The sequence below is a fragment of the Carcharhinus amblyrhynchos genome, chromosome 17, assembly GCF_965287045.1.
Source record: "Carcharhinus amblyrhynchos chromosome 17, sCarAmb.v2.hapA, whole genome shotgun sequence".
Classification (NCBI taxonomy): Eukaryota; Metazoa; Chordata; class Chondrichthyes; order Carcharhiniformes; family Carcharhinidae; genus Carcharhinus; species Carcharhinus amblyrhynchos.
In genome coordinates, this window is record NC_137340.1 from 52,634,646 (window position 1) to 52,652,193 (window position 17,548).

Genomic DNA, 17,548 nt, shown 5'->3' on the forward strand with positions numbered 1-17,548 from the left:
GTCCATTTATGAGACACAGGTCCTAGGAGGGGTATAGTGGGTTTTGAATGTGTGGTATTTTGAGCTGCTCTCTTCCCCTGCTCCGCCTCCCAGATGTCAGGCTCTCTCCTCAGGGGCCCGTTTGAAAGCAGCAAGGGCGGCGAACTGGGTAAAAGGTACTAATCTGAAAAAGTTGACAGCTAAGGGGAAGGGTCTAGGCTTCCTGCCCAGTAAAATCCCGCTTGTTTTGCTTGTCCCACAGGTTCTCAACTGATTGGGATTGGGGAAAATGAAAATAAGTCAGGTTAACCTGAAGAGCAGGGAAAGAGGAATGCAGGAACAATCCGAATTTACATCTATTGAGCAGACCTGTGCGTCTCAGCAAGGTGCCATGGATTAATGCTGGGTGAATGAGTACAGAGGGCAGGTACTTGAGACCCTCATACAATGATTTTATGTTAACCATTATTTTGGCTTTTTAAATAAACATGCTGTATTGGCTTCTGATCACAGTTACAGGTTATTTCTCGTTCACAATTAGCTGGGCTATGTAGCTTCACAGTCATTGCACATGCAGACCCTTTCCCCTGCCCCCTCCAGAACATGGGCCATGTAAAAATAGTGGCAGGCTGGGGAGAGTGGCGGGGGGGGGGGGGGGGGGAGTTGTCAGTACCATCACGCCTGCGTTTTATATATAGAATTCTAAATTCATGCTGCAGATTGAAGGGTAAAAGGGTCCAAGTCAGTGATTTTTAAAAATATTTTGGTCCAGCTAGCGTTCACACCAACACTGGCTGTGCTGAGTACGTAAGGAAGGATGGTTGGGTAGACAGGGGTCATGTTATCTTATTCATCTTCCTCTTTTCACAGCTGAAACCCAAGACTAGTGATACCTTTTTTCAGAGATTCTCTTCTCAAATAATAATTTTTGTCATTGCAGTGTTATATGTTTTTCCTCTTTAAAAACAGACTGCAAAGCGGGCTTGAAAGAAACATGATCGGATTGGATTATTCCGGCACCCGCCATAACTATATTCACTGTGACGTGCACCTGGCTGCAATGTGAACCAAAACCATTTCAGTGCAAAAAAATCAAATTCCAGTTTTGGAGGTAAGGTGACTAGGAAAGGATTAATACAGATGAAGGCAGCCTGTACCATGCGTCAGTTCTGTGACAGCAGCCATTAGAGTCCATTGACGGGAAGACAGCCAAGCATCTGATGGAGCGAGTGCGTGAAGACAACCGTTGGAGCGAAAAGAATAATCAAAAATGTTGGGGGTGCGTGGGAATTAAGTGCAAATCATCCAGTAGAATCCCCCTCGCACGCTGTCTTACTGATGTAGTGATGTCTTGTGCAATAATCATACACGTAGGATAAAACACGAAGCAAGCTTCTCTCTCTCTCTCGCTCTAGCTACGACAAGTCCACGGAGTTCTCATCATTGAGAGGAGGCAGCCCAACATTATCAGGCTATTCAACCAGCTAACTGTTCATAGGGGTGGCATTCTCGCTCTCTGCATCCAGTTACGCTACCACCATGTAAAAAATGGCTTTCTGCTCTGGAAGCTCTGTGTGTACAAGTCACTGCTGCGATGGTGGCTTCGAGTTGTTTCCACAATGACAGGTGGGATCTGAATGAGCATCAGAGGTGACTTCCCATCCTTCAAAGCCTGTGTGAGATTTAGGATCTTGAGATTGAGGTAGGTGGTGAGGTTGGGGGTTTGCAGTGCGGAGGGGAGAGAGATAAGGAACAAATTAGCAAACAAATATTTTACAATGACATTCAGACATAAGACAAGAGATTAATCACAGGGCTGATTCAGTGTCTGTTAGCTCCACAGAGACAGCTCAAGGAAATGAAAGAGAAGCAGAGTGTTTTATCACCTGCCCCCACTGTGAGCTCAACTTGCTGTGATACAAGTTTACCAGCAGATCTTCATTACCTCATCCATGTGGCAATTCATCCTGGACCAGACTAGAGAGACATGCAGTGAAAGCTTATTCAACTGTTCAAAGGGAACAGGTGTTGGAGCTAAACTTGGTCCAGTAGCCACTTGAAGCAAATCTAGAGTGTCCAGATAGTATGTGTGTTCTGGTGTTATTTGACCATCAAATGCAATAGCCAAGCCTCACCCACACCCTTCTCCCAACAACCTTCACACCGTGTATATTTTCACCAGCATCAAGGGCAGAATTTAAAAGGTGGCCGTGACTATTTTACTCCCTAGCTCTGAGCACTTGACTGAATGGATGCTGGATGGCTTTTGATTTTCCAAATGTCCCATTACTATAATGCCATAGACTGAACTCCATAATTCATCAATCCACAGGGATACACTAATTGGGACACAATATACAGAGCCCATTTAGGAAATTTTTGATTTTCAATATCTAGCAGGGTTTAGAAAGAAAGTCCAACCGCACTGGCAAACTGTGATCAAATTGGAAAACAGGTACTTAGTAGTACAGGACTTGAATCTTGTTGAAAAGAGAGACATGTTACCAAAGCTTCTCATCTTGTATTCATCAGGACAAACAAGAATACCAAATTTCAAACGATCAAAAACTTATAGATCATAGAAGCCTAAGGTGCAGAAAGAGGCCCTTTGGCCCATCGAGTCTGCACCAACACAATCCCACCCAGACTCTATGCCCATATCCCTATATACTATACCCACTAATCCCTCTAACCTCCGCTACCCTGGACACTAAGGGGCAATTTCTTAGCGTGGCCAATCAACCTGACCCACACAACTTTGGACTGTGGGAGGAAACCAGAGTAACTGGATGAAACCCACGCAGACACGAGGAGAACATGTAAACTCCACACAGACAGTGACCCGAGCCAAGAATTGAACCCAGGACCCTGGAGCTGTGAAGCAGCAGTACTAACTATTGTGCTACTGTGCCACCCCATATATATTGCAGGAGAAAAGGCTGATTGCTCTCTCCATGGTAATGCCTCAACCAATGGAGTACTATAGGTTCCCCTTTCCTCAGCCTCCAAGTATGAACATGTTTGAGAACAGGTTTCTGCTTATGAATGCATAGTACTTCTCGTTAGAGTTTAGAAGAATGAGGGGAGATCTCATTGAGACGTATAAGATGATGAATGGGATGGATAGGATAGAGGTGGAGAGACTCTTCCCACTCAGAAAGGACAGGAGGACTAGGGGGCACAGCCTCAAGATAAAGGGGGGGGGGGGGCGGTTTAGAACGGAGTTGAGGAAGAACATCTTCACTCAAAGGGTGGTGAATCTCTGGGATTCTCTGCCCGTTGAGGTGGTGGAGGCTGCCTTGCTAAATATTTTTAAGACGCGGGTGGATGGGTTTTTGATAAGCGAGGGGATTAAGGTATAAGGGGAGAGGGCGGGAATGTGGAACTGAGCCACGACAGATCAGCCATGATCTTACTGAATGGCGGGGCAGGCTCGAAGGGCTAGATGGCCTACTCCTGCTCCTATTTCTTATGTTCTTATGTACTTCAATCAATGAGCCATACCATGAGCTTGACTCGTTAACTGAGCTGATTTGCGTAGCTACAGTATCATTTTTGCATTTGCCCTAATGAGTGCAAGATGAAAAGGCTTTGGCAATACGTCTTTCTCTTCAGTGATATTTATTACCATTCTCCCCAGACCCCCTTCCTCCCTTTACACCGGCTGCCTTTGGCACGGCTGTTCTGGCAAACTTTCTTCATGAACAGCCCACATGAAATCCCAGCAGATACTAGCAGCTTACCTGTCCTCTCATGACGGAAATCTGTTTGTAGAACTGTCCCCGATCAAATCCTGGATCTTTCTGCAAAGGAAACAGATCGTATTTTAACCCTGTTCTTTTGGACTCAACCATGAACGCAAAGAAATTCACTGCCAAAAAATGACCCCCAGCTGGGATTCAAAGAATCCCACTGAGCAACACCGATTAAAATAATCCAGCGCATGGTGGATGACAGCAGCTTTGGACTCTGCAGTGAAGCCTCCACAGTTCATTAGCTGGCAAGAAACCATGTAGGAAAAGGCTGCAGACAAGAACCAGCAACCAGGGAACCACAGCAAAGGGAAAACAAATTAATACAGCACACTGTCACTCCAATTAGACAGGCAGGGTGTACCTAATGCTGCCACTCTCCCACGTTGCTGCTGTGATACTAGATTCATTGTTCTCCGGAGCATTGAACCTGGTGGCTGTGGCTGTGGTGAGTGACTGATTTGAATTGCAAACCGCTTTTTTCCTGTACTTCCAGTTCTCGGGGCTTGTGAGTGTAGTTTACTTCCGTACCGGAAGTTAGGCGAGGGGATAGTCGTTAAGGGGGAGCGGGGGGTATAAAAAAGGGGTAGCAGCGTACAGCGGGCAGCGGAGTGAGTGGGAACTGAGTGAGAAGGGCTTTGGCTCGCTGGGCTTAGGCAAGAGCAGGCTTAGAGAAGGTGAGTGACAGATTTCTACCTTTTGCCACATACAGGAGGTTGGGACATGGCAGGGAATATAGGGAGGAATATAAGTTGTGTCAGGTGCCACATGTGGGAGTTCTTGGTGGTGTCACGTGTCCCCAAGGTCCACAGCTGCAGTAAATGTTTAGAACTGCAGCGCTTGAGGGCCCGGGTCAGGCAACTCGAGGGGCGTTTGGAGGATGCGTTTCTAGTCAGGGAAAACGAGGAGTTGATGGCTAGGAACCACGAGCAGGAAGAGGTCCCAAGGGCTGAAGAGCAGGAAGGGTGGACGACAGTTAGGAGGAGAAAGAGGAAGAAGAAGAGTAGTCAGGGTCCCCCGGCCTCCCCGGAGGCCCTCCAAGGTTCATCGACAGGGGCACAGAAAGATAGGCAGAAAGGGGAGACTGACTTAGAGGGACAGAAGGGGGCTGGCAAGGTGATAGTGGTAGGGGATGGGAGGGTCCGAGGTATTGATAGGAGGTTCTGTGGACAGAGGCGCGACTCCAGGATGGTGGTCTGCCTCCCTGGAGCAGGGGTAAAGGATGTAATGGAAAGGGTAGAGGGAATTCTGAAAGGGGAGGGGACCCAGGCAGAGGTCATAGTACACGTAGGGGAGGGGGACATAGGAAGGAGTAGGGTAGAGGTCTGTAGGCAATTTAGGGAGTTGGGGTCCAAACTAAAGAGCAGGACCACCAGGGTGGCACTCTCTGGATTGCTGCCCAGTACTAGCAGGGCAAAGAATGACGAGATCATGCAGTTGAATGCATGGTTGAGGGATTGGTGTAGGGTAGAGGGCTTTACTTTTGTGGATCACTGGGAGGTGTTTAGGAGAGAAGGGCAACTGTACAGGAGGGATGGGGAGAATTTGAACGGGAGGGGAACTAGTGTCTTAGCGGGGAGGTTAGCTGGGGTGTTCAGGAATGGTTTAAACTAATAGGGAGGGGGGGGTGGGGAGGTGGCTGGGAGAGAGTTGGGTGAAAGGAAAATTATCAGGGAGAAGGAGGTTCCGAGGGACACTCGTGGGTTGAACTGTGTCTGTTTCAATGCTAGGAGTGTGGCAGGGAAAACAGATGAGCTTAGGGCCTTGATGTTTGTGAGGCAGTTAGATGTGGTGGCCGTAACGGAGACGTGGTTACGGGAAGGGCAGGACTGGCAGCTGAATGTTCCTGGGTACAAGTGTTTTAGGTGTGACAGAGGAGGGTTGAAGAGAGGTGGAGGGGTGGCACTGTTAGTAAAGGAAAACATCACAGTAGTGCAGAGGGAGGACGATATGGAAGAGACAGGGATTGAGTCACTGTGGGTGGAGTTGAGGAATAAAAAGGGAGAGATCACATTGCTAGGGGTGTACTATAGGCCACCCAACAGCCCGAGGTCGGTGGAGGAAGGCATTTGCAGGGGCATTTTGGACAGGTGCAGGAAGAATAGAGTGGTTGTAGTGGGTGACTTTAATCTTCCAGGAGTGAATTGGAGGGGGCCTAGAGCTGGGGGTACAGAGGGAGAGGAGTTTGTGAAATGTGTTTTGGAAGGGTCTCTAGAGCAGTATGTAACTAGCCCGACTAGGGGAGGGGCTATACTTGATTTAGTGTTGGGTAACGAGCCGGGGCAGGTGGGTGAGGTAGAGGTAGGCGAACATGTGGCTAACAGTGACCACACGTCCGTCTACTTTAGGAAAAAAATGGAAAGGGACGAGTGCCGGCCGAACGGGAGTGTGCTGAACTGGGGAAAGGCGAGCTATAGCAGGATTAGGAGGGAGCTGCAGGACACTGATTGGGAGGGACTGTTAGCTGGAAAGTCCACGGTTGGCAAGTGGGAAGCTTTTAAGGGCAAAATGAAATGGTTGCAGGGGAGGTATGTTCCGGTTAAGCAGAAGGATGGGAAAGGTAGGATTAGAGAGCCGTGGATTACAGGGGGTATTGAAGACTATTGAAGAAGAGGGAGGCGTATGTTAGGTCGAAACGACTAGGTACGGAGAGTGCGCTGGAGGAATATAGAGAGTGTAGGAGGGAGCTAAAAAGGGGAATTAGAAGGGCGAAGAGAGGGCATGAAATGGCTTTGGCTGGTAGGATTAAGGAAAATCCAAAGGCATTTTATTCCTATATTAGAGGCAAGAGAGTAGTTAGAGGGAAAATTGGTCCTCTTAGGGACAAGAGTGGAGAGTTATGTATTGAGTCGGAGGGAATGGGGGAGCTCCTGAATGAATACTTTGCGTCGGTATTCACGAAGGAGAGGGGTTCGGAATCGTGCGGTCTCTTGGAGGGAGCAGAGGATCAGTTGCAGGAGATATCTATTACGAGGGAGGAAGTGCTAGGGCTTTTAGGTAGCGTAAGGACGGATAAAGCTCCGGGGCCTGATGGTATTTATCCCAGGCTGCTTAGGGAGGTGAAAGATGAAATTGCTGGGCCTCTGGTGCAAATCTTTGTCTCTTCTTTGGACACAGGTGAGGTCCCAGAGGACTGGAGGGTAGCAAATGTGGGTACCGCTGTTCAAAAAAGGTAGTAGGGATAACCCTGGAAATTATAGACTGGTGAGTTTGACATCGGTGGTAGGGAAATTAATGGAAAAAATACTTAGGGGTAGGACGTATGAGCATTTGGAGCGTTGCGATCTGATTAGGGATACGCAACATGGCTTTGTTAGAGGGAGGTCTTGCCTTACGAATCTGGTGGAATTCTTTGAGGAGGTGACAAAAACGGTTGACGATGGGCATCTATATTGATTTCAGTAAGGCGTTTGACAAAGTCCCTCATGGTAGGCTGGTAGAAAAGGTTAAGGCGCACGGGATACGAGGCCAGGTAGCTAGGTGGATTGAGAACTGGCTGGGTAATAGGAGACAGAGGGTAGTGGTGGAGGGGACCTTGTCGGGCTGGAGGCCAGTGACCAGTGGTGTGCCGCAGGGCTCAGTACAGGGACCTCCTCTTTGTAGTATACATAAATGACTTGGAAGAGAGTGTAGGTGGTGTGATCAGCAAGTTTGCTGATGACACCAAGATGGCAGGGTTGGCGGGTACTGAACTGGATTGTCAGGTGATACAACAGGATATAGATAGGTTGGTGCATCAGGCAGATAGGTGGCAGATGGAATTTAATCCTGACAAATGCGAGGTGATGCATTTTGGAAGGAATAATGCAGAGAGGAGCTATGTGATAAAAGGTAGACAGATTAGGAGTACAGACATACAGAGGGACCTGGGAGTGCAGGTTCACAAATCCATGAAGGTTGCGTCACAAGTGGAGAAGGTTGTTAGGAAGGCGTATGGAATGTTAGCCTTTATAGGAAGGGGTATAGAGTACAAAAGCTGTCATCTAATGCTTCAGTTGTACAGAACGTTGGTTAGACCGCATTTGGAATACTGCGTCCAGTTCTGGTCACCTTACTACTGGAAGGACGTGGAGTCTCTGGAAAGGGTGCAGAGGAGGTTTACCAGGATGTTGCCTGGCATGGAGGGGCTGGGTTATGAGGAAAGGTTAGAGAAACTGGGACTTTTCTCCTTGGAAAGACGGAGATTGAGGGGGGACATGATAGAGGTATATAAGATACTGAAGGGAATAGATAGAGTTAATAGTGAGAGACTGCTCCCTAGACTGGGTACAAACACAAGAGGTCATGATTTAAGGGTGAGGGGGGAGAGGTATAATTTGGAAGTGAGAGGAAGGTTCTTTATGCAGAGAGTTGTGGGGGTATGGAACGCGCTACCGAGTAGGCTGGTGGAGGCAGGAACGTTGGACTCGTTTAAGGTTCAGTTAGATAGACACGAGTGAAACGAGGATGGAGGGTGATGGTAGGGGCTATTAAATAAGGTTAGAACCTCGGGAGACACCGGAAAAGCAGGCTTGTAAGATTAACGTTTTTGTCTTTTTATTCCGCAGGTGGAGGTCCACCTCGTGTCAAACGAGGGGCATGCACACGGTGGGTCGTGCGTGGGCTGCTCTTGGAAGTTCCGGGAGTGGCCTAGTACTTCATGTCGGTGTGTGTGCTTGATCCTGGACCGGTAGACGGGCGCCGCAACAGCTCGGTGACTAGCACTGCTAGCTGTGCAGATACATGGATTTGGGCCTGTGTCTGTGGGAGTTTGCGCATTCTCCCTGTGGTTGCGTGGGTTTCCTCCGGGCGCTCCGGTTTCCTCCCACACCCCAAAGATGTGCTCTTAGGCTGATTGGTTTTACCAAATTGACACTATTCTCCCCTGAATCTGGCTAAGTTAGGGATTCCATTCGTAGACATGCAGGGTAGAATAGGTGTAGGGTGATGCGGCGGCGCGGGCTCGTTGGGCCGAAGGGCCTGTTTCCCATGCTGGGTTGTTCTTTGTTCTTTTTTATTCCACTCAAATTGGGGGACTGGATTGTAGACAACCACAAGTTACATCAGTGGGGACTACTACTCAAACGTGCACAGCCAGTCTGCCTCAGGGGACACTGGGCAAGAAGTTCACATATCTAATGTGGGCTAATTTCTATCTGCATTTAGGTTCTACAGTGCTCTCTAATCACTCTCCAACTTTTAAACTGAGATAAGGGGAAAAGTGTAAGGGGAGATGTGCAGGGGGAAGAAGAGTTTTTTCACACAGTAGTGGGTGCTTGAATGCGCTGGTTTTTTAATTTTAGTTTGGCATCATGATCAGCGCAGGCTTGGAGCGCTGTATGGTCTGTTCCTATGCTGTACTGTTCTATGTTCTTATCAACGATACTATCGTTGGTGACATAGTTGCACTGTAGGGGTTGCCAACATAAGGCGAAAACACTGGGAGGTTTGCGAGGGAGGAACCATATAAACTAATAACAATGTTGTCAAAATCAAGATTTCTTGAACTCATCACCATAAACTCCTCTTACTATCAAGAGCGGACCTACTAACTCAGGCATTATATAGTTCAAAACATAGCCGTCATTTATCTCACTTTAATCTGACAGAATTGATTATATTGCAGCCTTTATTTCTTACCCATTCTTCAAATGGGCACTGAAAATTTCAGTGTTATTCGGTACCAAAAATCTTAGCTTTTTTTAATATCCGTTCCTGGGATGAGTATGCGGCTAGCAAGGCCAGCATTTAATGCCCATCTCCAACTCCCCTTAATGTGGTTGAGCCACACTCTTGAACAGCTGCAATCAATGGCGGAGATACCCCCCCAATTGGCTAGCTAGACCTCTTTTTCTTTCTGCACCTTCCCAAGAGAGTGTGATGCTGAGTGTCTGTGCCTCATTTACTCAGCCACAGTACATAACTGGTTGCTCCTCCACAGTTCTACTCCCCATTGAACAGAACCCACTCTGCAAGTAATAAAACAGGCTCACAAGCTGCTGACTAACCTTGAAGAGCTCGTAAAGATCCTCTTCTAAATCTTTTACAAAGTTTGGGTCGGAAATCTTGGGAAGAACCAGATCCTTAATTTCTTGGGAAAATGGTATCTTCGCTTGAGGGAGCCATGCCCAGTAAAAAGGATCTGTAATAAATAAAAATGCTGTCTACAAAATCGGTTTCCACTTTCTTGCAAGTTTTTTACATGACTATGGGAGGCCACCAATATCCAAGCAATCCCATGCTCAACAGATAGTTAGTAATAAACTGCAGGATTTGAAGTCACCTATGTCTTCCCTAGTCTAGGTCAAAAGCTTTGGCAAATTTTGGTGACTACTGCAGATATTTCCTCATTTACCAGTGTCACTATTTTGGGAAACATACTTTTAGTCCCATTAACTAACCCTCTCTGTTCCCCTTCAAGACTCAAAGCTTTCCAAATCTGTGGCCAGTCACATCACTGCCAGTGCCATCTCCTTTGACTCAAGGTCAATTTTTATCTGATTATGCTCCTTTGGAAACTTTTTACATTACTCACAGAATGTGGACATCACTATTAAGATCAGCTTTTACTGCCCATCCTTAGCTACTCTCAAAGTGCTGCTGGTGAGCCACCTTGAGTGGTTTAGTAGGTCTTTTCATTGGGCAGTCAAGGGTTTTACCCACATTGTGGGAATGGAGTCACACAAAGGCTGGACTGGGTAAAGATAGTACATTTCCCTTCTGAAAGGACATTAGTGAATCAGATGGGTTTTAAATGACAATCCAGCAATTTCATGGTCATTACTGGTACTAGCTTTTTATTCCAGACTTTAATTAATGGAATTTAAATTCTCCAGCTTCTATGGTGGAATTTTAACTCATGCCCCTGTATAATTAGTAAGAAATCTCACAACACTAGGTTAATTTGCCAGCACTAGCTTTCGGAGCCTCAAGCTCGTTCTTCAGGTGAGTGAGGACTTGTGTTCACAAACACATATAAAGACACAAACTGAATTTACAAGATAATAGTTGGAGCCAGCATTTATTGCGCACCTGCAACCCACTGTTGCCACCACCGCCCCCCCCGCCCCCTCAGTTACTCCCACAGGCTACTTTGACCCTTTGCAAAGGGGGAGAAACTGATGTCAAAATGCTCATTGTAGATCTGTAGGCAGCCTTGCCATTAACATTAAAAACCCCTTGCTATTCTCCCTTAATTTTCACTGTGTATGGCACATTCACACCTTCATTACCTCACATTTAATCTGCACCATGTTTATAATTTCAGAAAATATTTCCACCTCATGTCCAAAAATTCCATTGTCAAAATTACAGGAAGGATTTGGATGAAGTTCACCAGCTCCAGGAGGGTGTTATTCAGAACAGCATGCCCCTTTGAAGCTAACTCATCAGGGCCAGCTGTTCCCATCTATTATCCCCAATCTTCCATACCTCTAACATTTATCCTCTCCGATCATTTACCTAATCACCTTTTGATGAAATGAAAGGGATACAGATAGTAAGATGCTGTACTTGACAAAGAGGAATTCTGAGCACAGCAAAATTGCAAATGGCAACAAGATGAACAGTAAGTTGAGGGAGGAATGTTGGCCACCACACTGGAAACTTTGAAAGCACAAAATGAAATCATTAACATCCACTGGAACAGACTAACAAAGTCTCCGGTTAATATCACACTGAAAGACCAGGAGGGTTAAGATTTGGAGTGCACTGTTGGAAGCTGCAATGGAAGCAGCTACCACAGGAACTTTCAGAGGGCAATGAATCTGAACTTGCAGAAGACTAATTTGCAGAGTTGTGGGGAAAATGGTGATGAGTGAGGCTAATTGGATAGTTCTTTCAAGGAGCTGGCAGACAAGCTGAATGGCCTCCTCCTACGCTATCAGACTCTCTAACTCCCTCAGCAGTATCTGTAACGAGTCTACGTATAAGATTGAGTTCTGGAGAGTTCCTTGAATTTTCAATCGTTGACTCAAAGGCAAGAGTGATACCAATGAGCCAAGTCAACAGAACAAGAACTGCAGTCTCAAGGCCACACCTGACATGTTCCAACTCCTACATGCCTGTTTGATTGGTTGCTATTTGCTACATCAATTTCAAAACCCCAAATCAAACATGAGGTCTTAAAATCAGTGAGAGCTTCAAGAAAATTCTGCTTTGTAAGGACTGAATTTCAATACTCACAAGCCCGCCACGAGTCTGGGTGCTTCAGAGGGAATGCCAAACCATTGTCTATTGCTGCGATCTTTATGACAGGCTCCTTCACTACAACCCAGTCAGCATCCTGCAAAAAAATACACAACTAAAGTTTTCCAAACCCCAAACATTTCATCTCTACTGGTCCCCTTTGAAACGTGTTAATGGATGCAAGATTTTCAATACAAAACTGCTTTAATCCATTCTGACTTGTGTTTACAAAGATTCAATCATAATAGGCCATGAATATCAGCGCTACAGAGAATGAGAGGTTGGACTCCAGGTGGATGTTGAACTGGCTGATCTCAGGTGAAGCAATGATAAAGAGCACTACAATCTACATCAGAACCACGACTCTGGAGAACAAAGAAAAATCTGCATGGGTTCCTACACCTGATCATTATCTGGAGGCCACAGAGAGTACAGTTATAAGGATACCAGGTACAGGGGAAGCCAACCGTGTTTGCAAAGGCCTCATCCCACCACCTCGATACAAACCGAGGCTCATCACCTAGACCTATACAAGTATACTCCTGCACTGTGGTGGAGGGGAGCAAAGTAAAGTTTACTTATTTATTAGTCACAAGGAACATTAACACAGCAATGAAGTTACTGTGAAATTTCCTTACTCTTCACACTCCAATGCCTATTCAGGTCAACACACCCAACATCAGACTGTGGGAGGAAACCCACACAGACATGGGGAGAAGGTGCAAACTCCACACTGACAGTGACCCAAGATGGGAATGGGACCCGGGTCCCTGGAGACGTGAGGCAGCACTGCTAATCACTGCACCACCGCGCTGACTGCGACTGCAGTCATTTCAAATAGCCTTGGACACTTCTAGTATCACAAATCTATTGTTCCCTACTGCAAAACCAAGAGCAAAAGTCACACAGAAGATGATGTAAAAGTCTGTTAGCTAAATTTAAAACCGAGGTTTGAAGAAATCAGAAGCATGGAGAGACAAAGTCAAAATCAACTGACTGCAAGGCAGCATTCTCATCATGACTGTATCTTACTCAATCTGTGTTGACTGAGTATTTAACCCTGAATAAACATTCAGAGGTTTTTGACTCATATTTCAAACGTATTAATTCTCAGTGCTTAGCTTAGGCACAAGGCTACAGCTTTGTTTATATAATATATATTAGAGGCATTCCCAATGATGCCATTCCACGTGAACAAAATCTGTAAGCAGTATAAAGAACGAGGAAGAAGCTGGAGAAATTGGCTTTCTGAAAACTCAAAGGATGAAACTGATGCAGAAGGAAATACCCCCCCAAAAACAGAATACAGAAGTAAAAAGTTTAGTTATTAGTCACAACTAGGCTTACATTAACATTGCAATGAAGTTACTGTGAAAATCGCCTAGTCGCCACACTCCGACACCTGTTTGAGTACACTGAGGGAGAATTTAGCATGGCCGATCCACCTAACCTGTCCATTTTTCAGACTGTGGGAGAAAACAGGAGCACCCGGAGGAAACCAACGCAGACAAAGGGAAAACGTGTGAACTCCATACAGACAGTGGCCTGAGGTCAGAATCGAACCCAGGTCCCTGGTGCTATGAGACAGCAGTGCTAACCACTGTGCCACTGAGCTGCCCCCACATTGTGCACAGGTATACAAGGAACTAAGAATCCCCAGTTAGCAGGACAGACTCCCTCCTTTCCTTGCTTTTAGTCAAACCATATTTGCTGAGGGAGAGTTAATTCTTTTTTCAAAGGTCAGATTTATTTCTCCATTACCTCCCCCGTATTCCACCTTCCCCTCCACTTAAATTCACTGGTTTGGCCACCTGAATTTCACAAGACTTGAGGTTCTGGAAGGTTTGCTAGCATTGTTTCCTCATCAGTGTACAATCTCCAAATTAAAAATGACACTAACAGAAATATCCATCCATTAAAAGGAATGTGGATTTGAAGACGAGTGCTATGCACAGTTCCATTGTATGCACTTATATTGCACACAAGAGAAAAACAATTGGTTCCAATAGTTTTGACACAAAACAATTCTACTGACCTTTGAGCTGGCACTATCCATAGGACAGTCGTATTTGATCAACCAATTATCATTACCTCGATCTATGGAAAGAATAAATCGGAGATAAAATGTTTGCTCAACAGCTCCCCCTAAGGGCCTTCCTGCCACAATTTCCACTTTGTTCCGAACTCCACCACAGCCGCTCTCTAAAAGATCAGTTAGAAACCGAGAAACTAGGAGTAGGCCACTCAGTCTTTCAAATTCAATATCCTGATCTCTGTTATGCCAATATCCCATAGAAATACACCCTGGAACCAGGGCTTCCATGGTTTGTCTGGCTCACTGCTATCCTGGGCTCAAACATTTATGATGTGGAGATGCCGATGTTGGACTGGGACAAGTAAGCACTTCTCAAACATTTACCCAGAACTATTTGGAGAAAGAATTCTCTTTTTTGGATGTCATGAGAAAATTTCTGGATATGTTTTTCATCATCAATATTATGCATTCCCATGCCAAAGTCCAACACGTTTACATAGAGTGTCAGTGCGGGTCCCTAGGGGTGAACATTGCTATCCACAATACTACAATCTCACATTTAACAATTTATGCCCAATCACCTGTACCCTCACCACTTTCCCACGCACAGATATATTTGTCAACAACATTTGCCCTAGTCTTTATTGAGAAGGAAACAACCCATTTGATCTGGAAAGAAAACTGGAGGATGTTTCAGAGGCAAAGTACATATCATTACCAGCACAGCTGTACAGCCTGAAGGTGAATAAATCTTAGGGACTGGATGAGATACATTCAAGAATTTTTAAGCAAACAAGGAGAGGAATCGCAGGCACAAAAACAGGAAATGCTGGAAAATCTCAGCAGGTCTGACAGCACCTGTGGAGAGGGTCATCTAGACTTGAAACGTTGGCTCTATTCTCTCCCCACAGATGCTGTCAGACTTGCTAAGATTTTCCAGCATTTTCTGTTTTGTTTCACGTTCCAGCATCTGCAGTGTTTGGCTTCTATATTAAAGGAATAGCAGGAACTCAGACACAGAACACTCAATACTTATTTTTAAAGAAATTACTAAAAGTTAATTACAGACCAGCCAGTTAATGCTCAGTTGGAGTAAAGATATGGAAAACTCTAGCAAAGATGAGAGGAAGGCAGCTTGTTGACCTGCATCCCAAATGTGAGCAGTGAGTCCAATGCTTGCAGTGAAGCCCGATTTCTTAGAGGAATTATATAACAGATATTAGATCTGTAATTGAAAGGGGCAAAACATTTGTCAAGCAGCCACCACGTTCTTGGGGAACAGGTAACAGCTCTGTGAAAACGGTCAACCTTGCTCTTGAATGTCCATCTGCAGAGTATTGATCTGCCTCTTGCAGATGCTGGTCACTCTACCAGCATGTCCAACTGGCCTTTTCAGGCCGAAATTGCCTTTCACTAATCCCAGTTACTGCCCCCCATCTGATCTACAGGTGTTTGCTACAATTCTGAATGGTCGGGAGAGGGGGTGAAAATAGGGATCAAAAACAGTGTGTCCAGTGCAACTCAGAGTAACAGGTGACTGCTTCCTCTGTCTTTGACCATGAGGGGACAGCAGCCTCAAAGCTTCTAATGAAGAAGAACAAAGCTGCCAATCAGATTCAAAGAGGGCAAAGTGCTGCGTAGTCACGTGTGCACGCACTCAGAGAATATGTCTTTGACAAGGTACCAGCAGCAAGAGAGTCTGTGCCTTTGTTGATGTTCAATGCCCAGAAAAATAATGTCTTCAGAAGGAGAGGGGAAGTTGATAAAAGTCAAACAATACTGGCCTGTGTTCCTGATGATGTAATCCAGAACCACAAGCCGCTCAAACTGCAACTGCAGCTGCCGACTGGTCTTCTCAGGTAAAGGCTCTGCCTCAAACCTCCGCAACCAATAATCTGCATCTTTATAACCTTCCACAAACAACTGGAAGGAGCCAACCTAGAATGAGGGGAAAACAGAATTAATTTTATTCTGCTTATAGGCTGGGCAATCTCTTTCATCAGCCACTTGCTGCGGTTAGCCATTAGAAACTAATTCTGTCCTATGGAGATGCTAGAAAGAATGCAAAAGACAAAGTTTACACTCGAGGTAATTATAAAGCAAGTTTGAGGTTTTATCTATTGAGAAAAGATGGCTGAAGAAAGATGAAACAATTAGGAGTGTTACGTGGAACTGCTTTTAAAAATAAATTCTAATTTTCTGGCTGAATTTAAAAAAGATAATTTGAAATCCCTTTAAAACAGCGGAAGACTGTTAGCCAGTTACAACATACAAGTTTGCATTCCATTAAGTGAGGTGAAGAGGAAGATTCTCAAATCTCTTGGTGAGCATGCAAGACAATTATCTCGTGCGGCTTTACAATATTCAAAAACTTTTAAAAGTTCCTGCAATGTGATATCAAAATAAAATTACCAGTGCTAAAAAAATGATGAATATAGCAGACAGGTATTGATCAAATTTCTCTGCAACATACAGCCGACATGATACTTTAAAGATTGTTTACCAAGCCAGAGATCAGATGTTGCACTGAAAACAGGTTAAAACAGCTTTGGCCACCGCCTCCTCCAAAATAGTGTGGCCGGATTTGCAAAGTAACCGTCATGAGAAGGGAAATTTACTGCAAATTGAGACCTTTTGGAAATAAAAATTCTATCATCTGTGTTACTGTGTGAGCAGAAATGTGCAAGACATTTGAGTGATGGTTGTGATGTGCCTAGCTTTTAATTTGGCAAATAATTTCAATAAACTTATTTCTTTAAACTCAGAAAACCGGTCTTATTTTTTACTATCTGAAAGCGTAAACGATGGGATTCCTGTAGTCATGGCAAAAGACATCCTCTTTATATTCACAAAAGCAGACTGTTATGGTCAGACGAAGTGGTAGAATAGGGGAATCATATTATTGCTATGAACATGTGAGGAGGAATAGATACAGAAAAAGCATAAAAATGCTGGAAAAACTCAACAAGGTTTGGCAGTGTTTGTGGAGATATGGATTTCCCAACTGGAGCTCAGTTACATAATGGCAGCTGGAACAGTACAGCTGTTGCATTGTTCCTCCATTTGGGAATTCTGAACAGATGAATAAATTGATGGATTTGGGTGGGGGGAGGGGTGTGAAGAGTGAAGAGAAGGGTGGAGGAATGGAAGGGAAAGAGGGTAAGCCAGGTTTCCCAAGACCCATGAAATTTATGTGCGTTTACATCATGTGATGACCTCATAGTGAGGTCACATGACACCAGATTATGGTCCAACAGCTTTATTTGAAATGATAAGCTTTCAGAGCGCTGCTCCTTCATCAGGTGAAGTGAAGCATTACCCCGAAAGGCTGTGATTTCAAACAAACTTGTTGGGCCATAACCTGGTGTCATGTGACCTCTCATCAATACTGGCATCTCCACATCACGACTCTCAACGTGATAGCTGTTCAAAAGTCTCTGGACTCATGAAAAAATTGGGTAAATTTCTAATTGTATGAAGCGTTTAATGAAGTAAACTGTCCCAAGCTGCTTCATAGAAATGTGAAGTCAAATAAGATGACATCTGGAGCGATTGCTATAGCTTGGACAAAGACAAAGATTTTGAGAGGGAGAGAGCTGTAGAGGAATGGAAAATT

The 17,548-nt window shown here is 45.1% G+C and overlaps 1 protein-coding gene across 1 annotated transcript in view; it reads right to left on the reverse strand.

The window, feature by feature from the left end:
* Nucleotides 1-636: 636 nt before the first annotated feature.
* pi4k2a (phosphatidylinositol 4-kinase type 2 alpha) overlaps nt 637-17,548 on the reverse strand; it is a 33,407-nt gene continuing 16,495 nt past the window's right edge. The window contains exons 4-9 of the mRNA XM_080205956.1: nt 15,717-15,870; nt 13,933-13,994; nt 11,895-11,994; nt 9,719-9,852; nt 3,723-3,782; nt 637-1,669 (exon numbers count right to left, since the gene is read on the reverse strand). Of these exons, the coding sequence (XP_080062082.1) occupies nt 1,511-1,669; nt 3,723-3,782; nt 9,719-9,852; nt 11,895-11,994; nt 13,933-13,994; nt 15,717-15,870 (669 nt within the window). The 3' untranslated portion in view covers nt 637-1,510. The remainder of the gene's footprint in view (nt 1,670-3,722; nt 3,783-9,718; nt 9,853-11,894; nt 11,995-13,932; nt 13,995-15,716; nt 15,871-17,548) is intronic.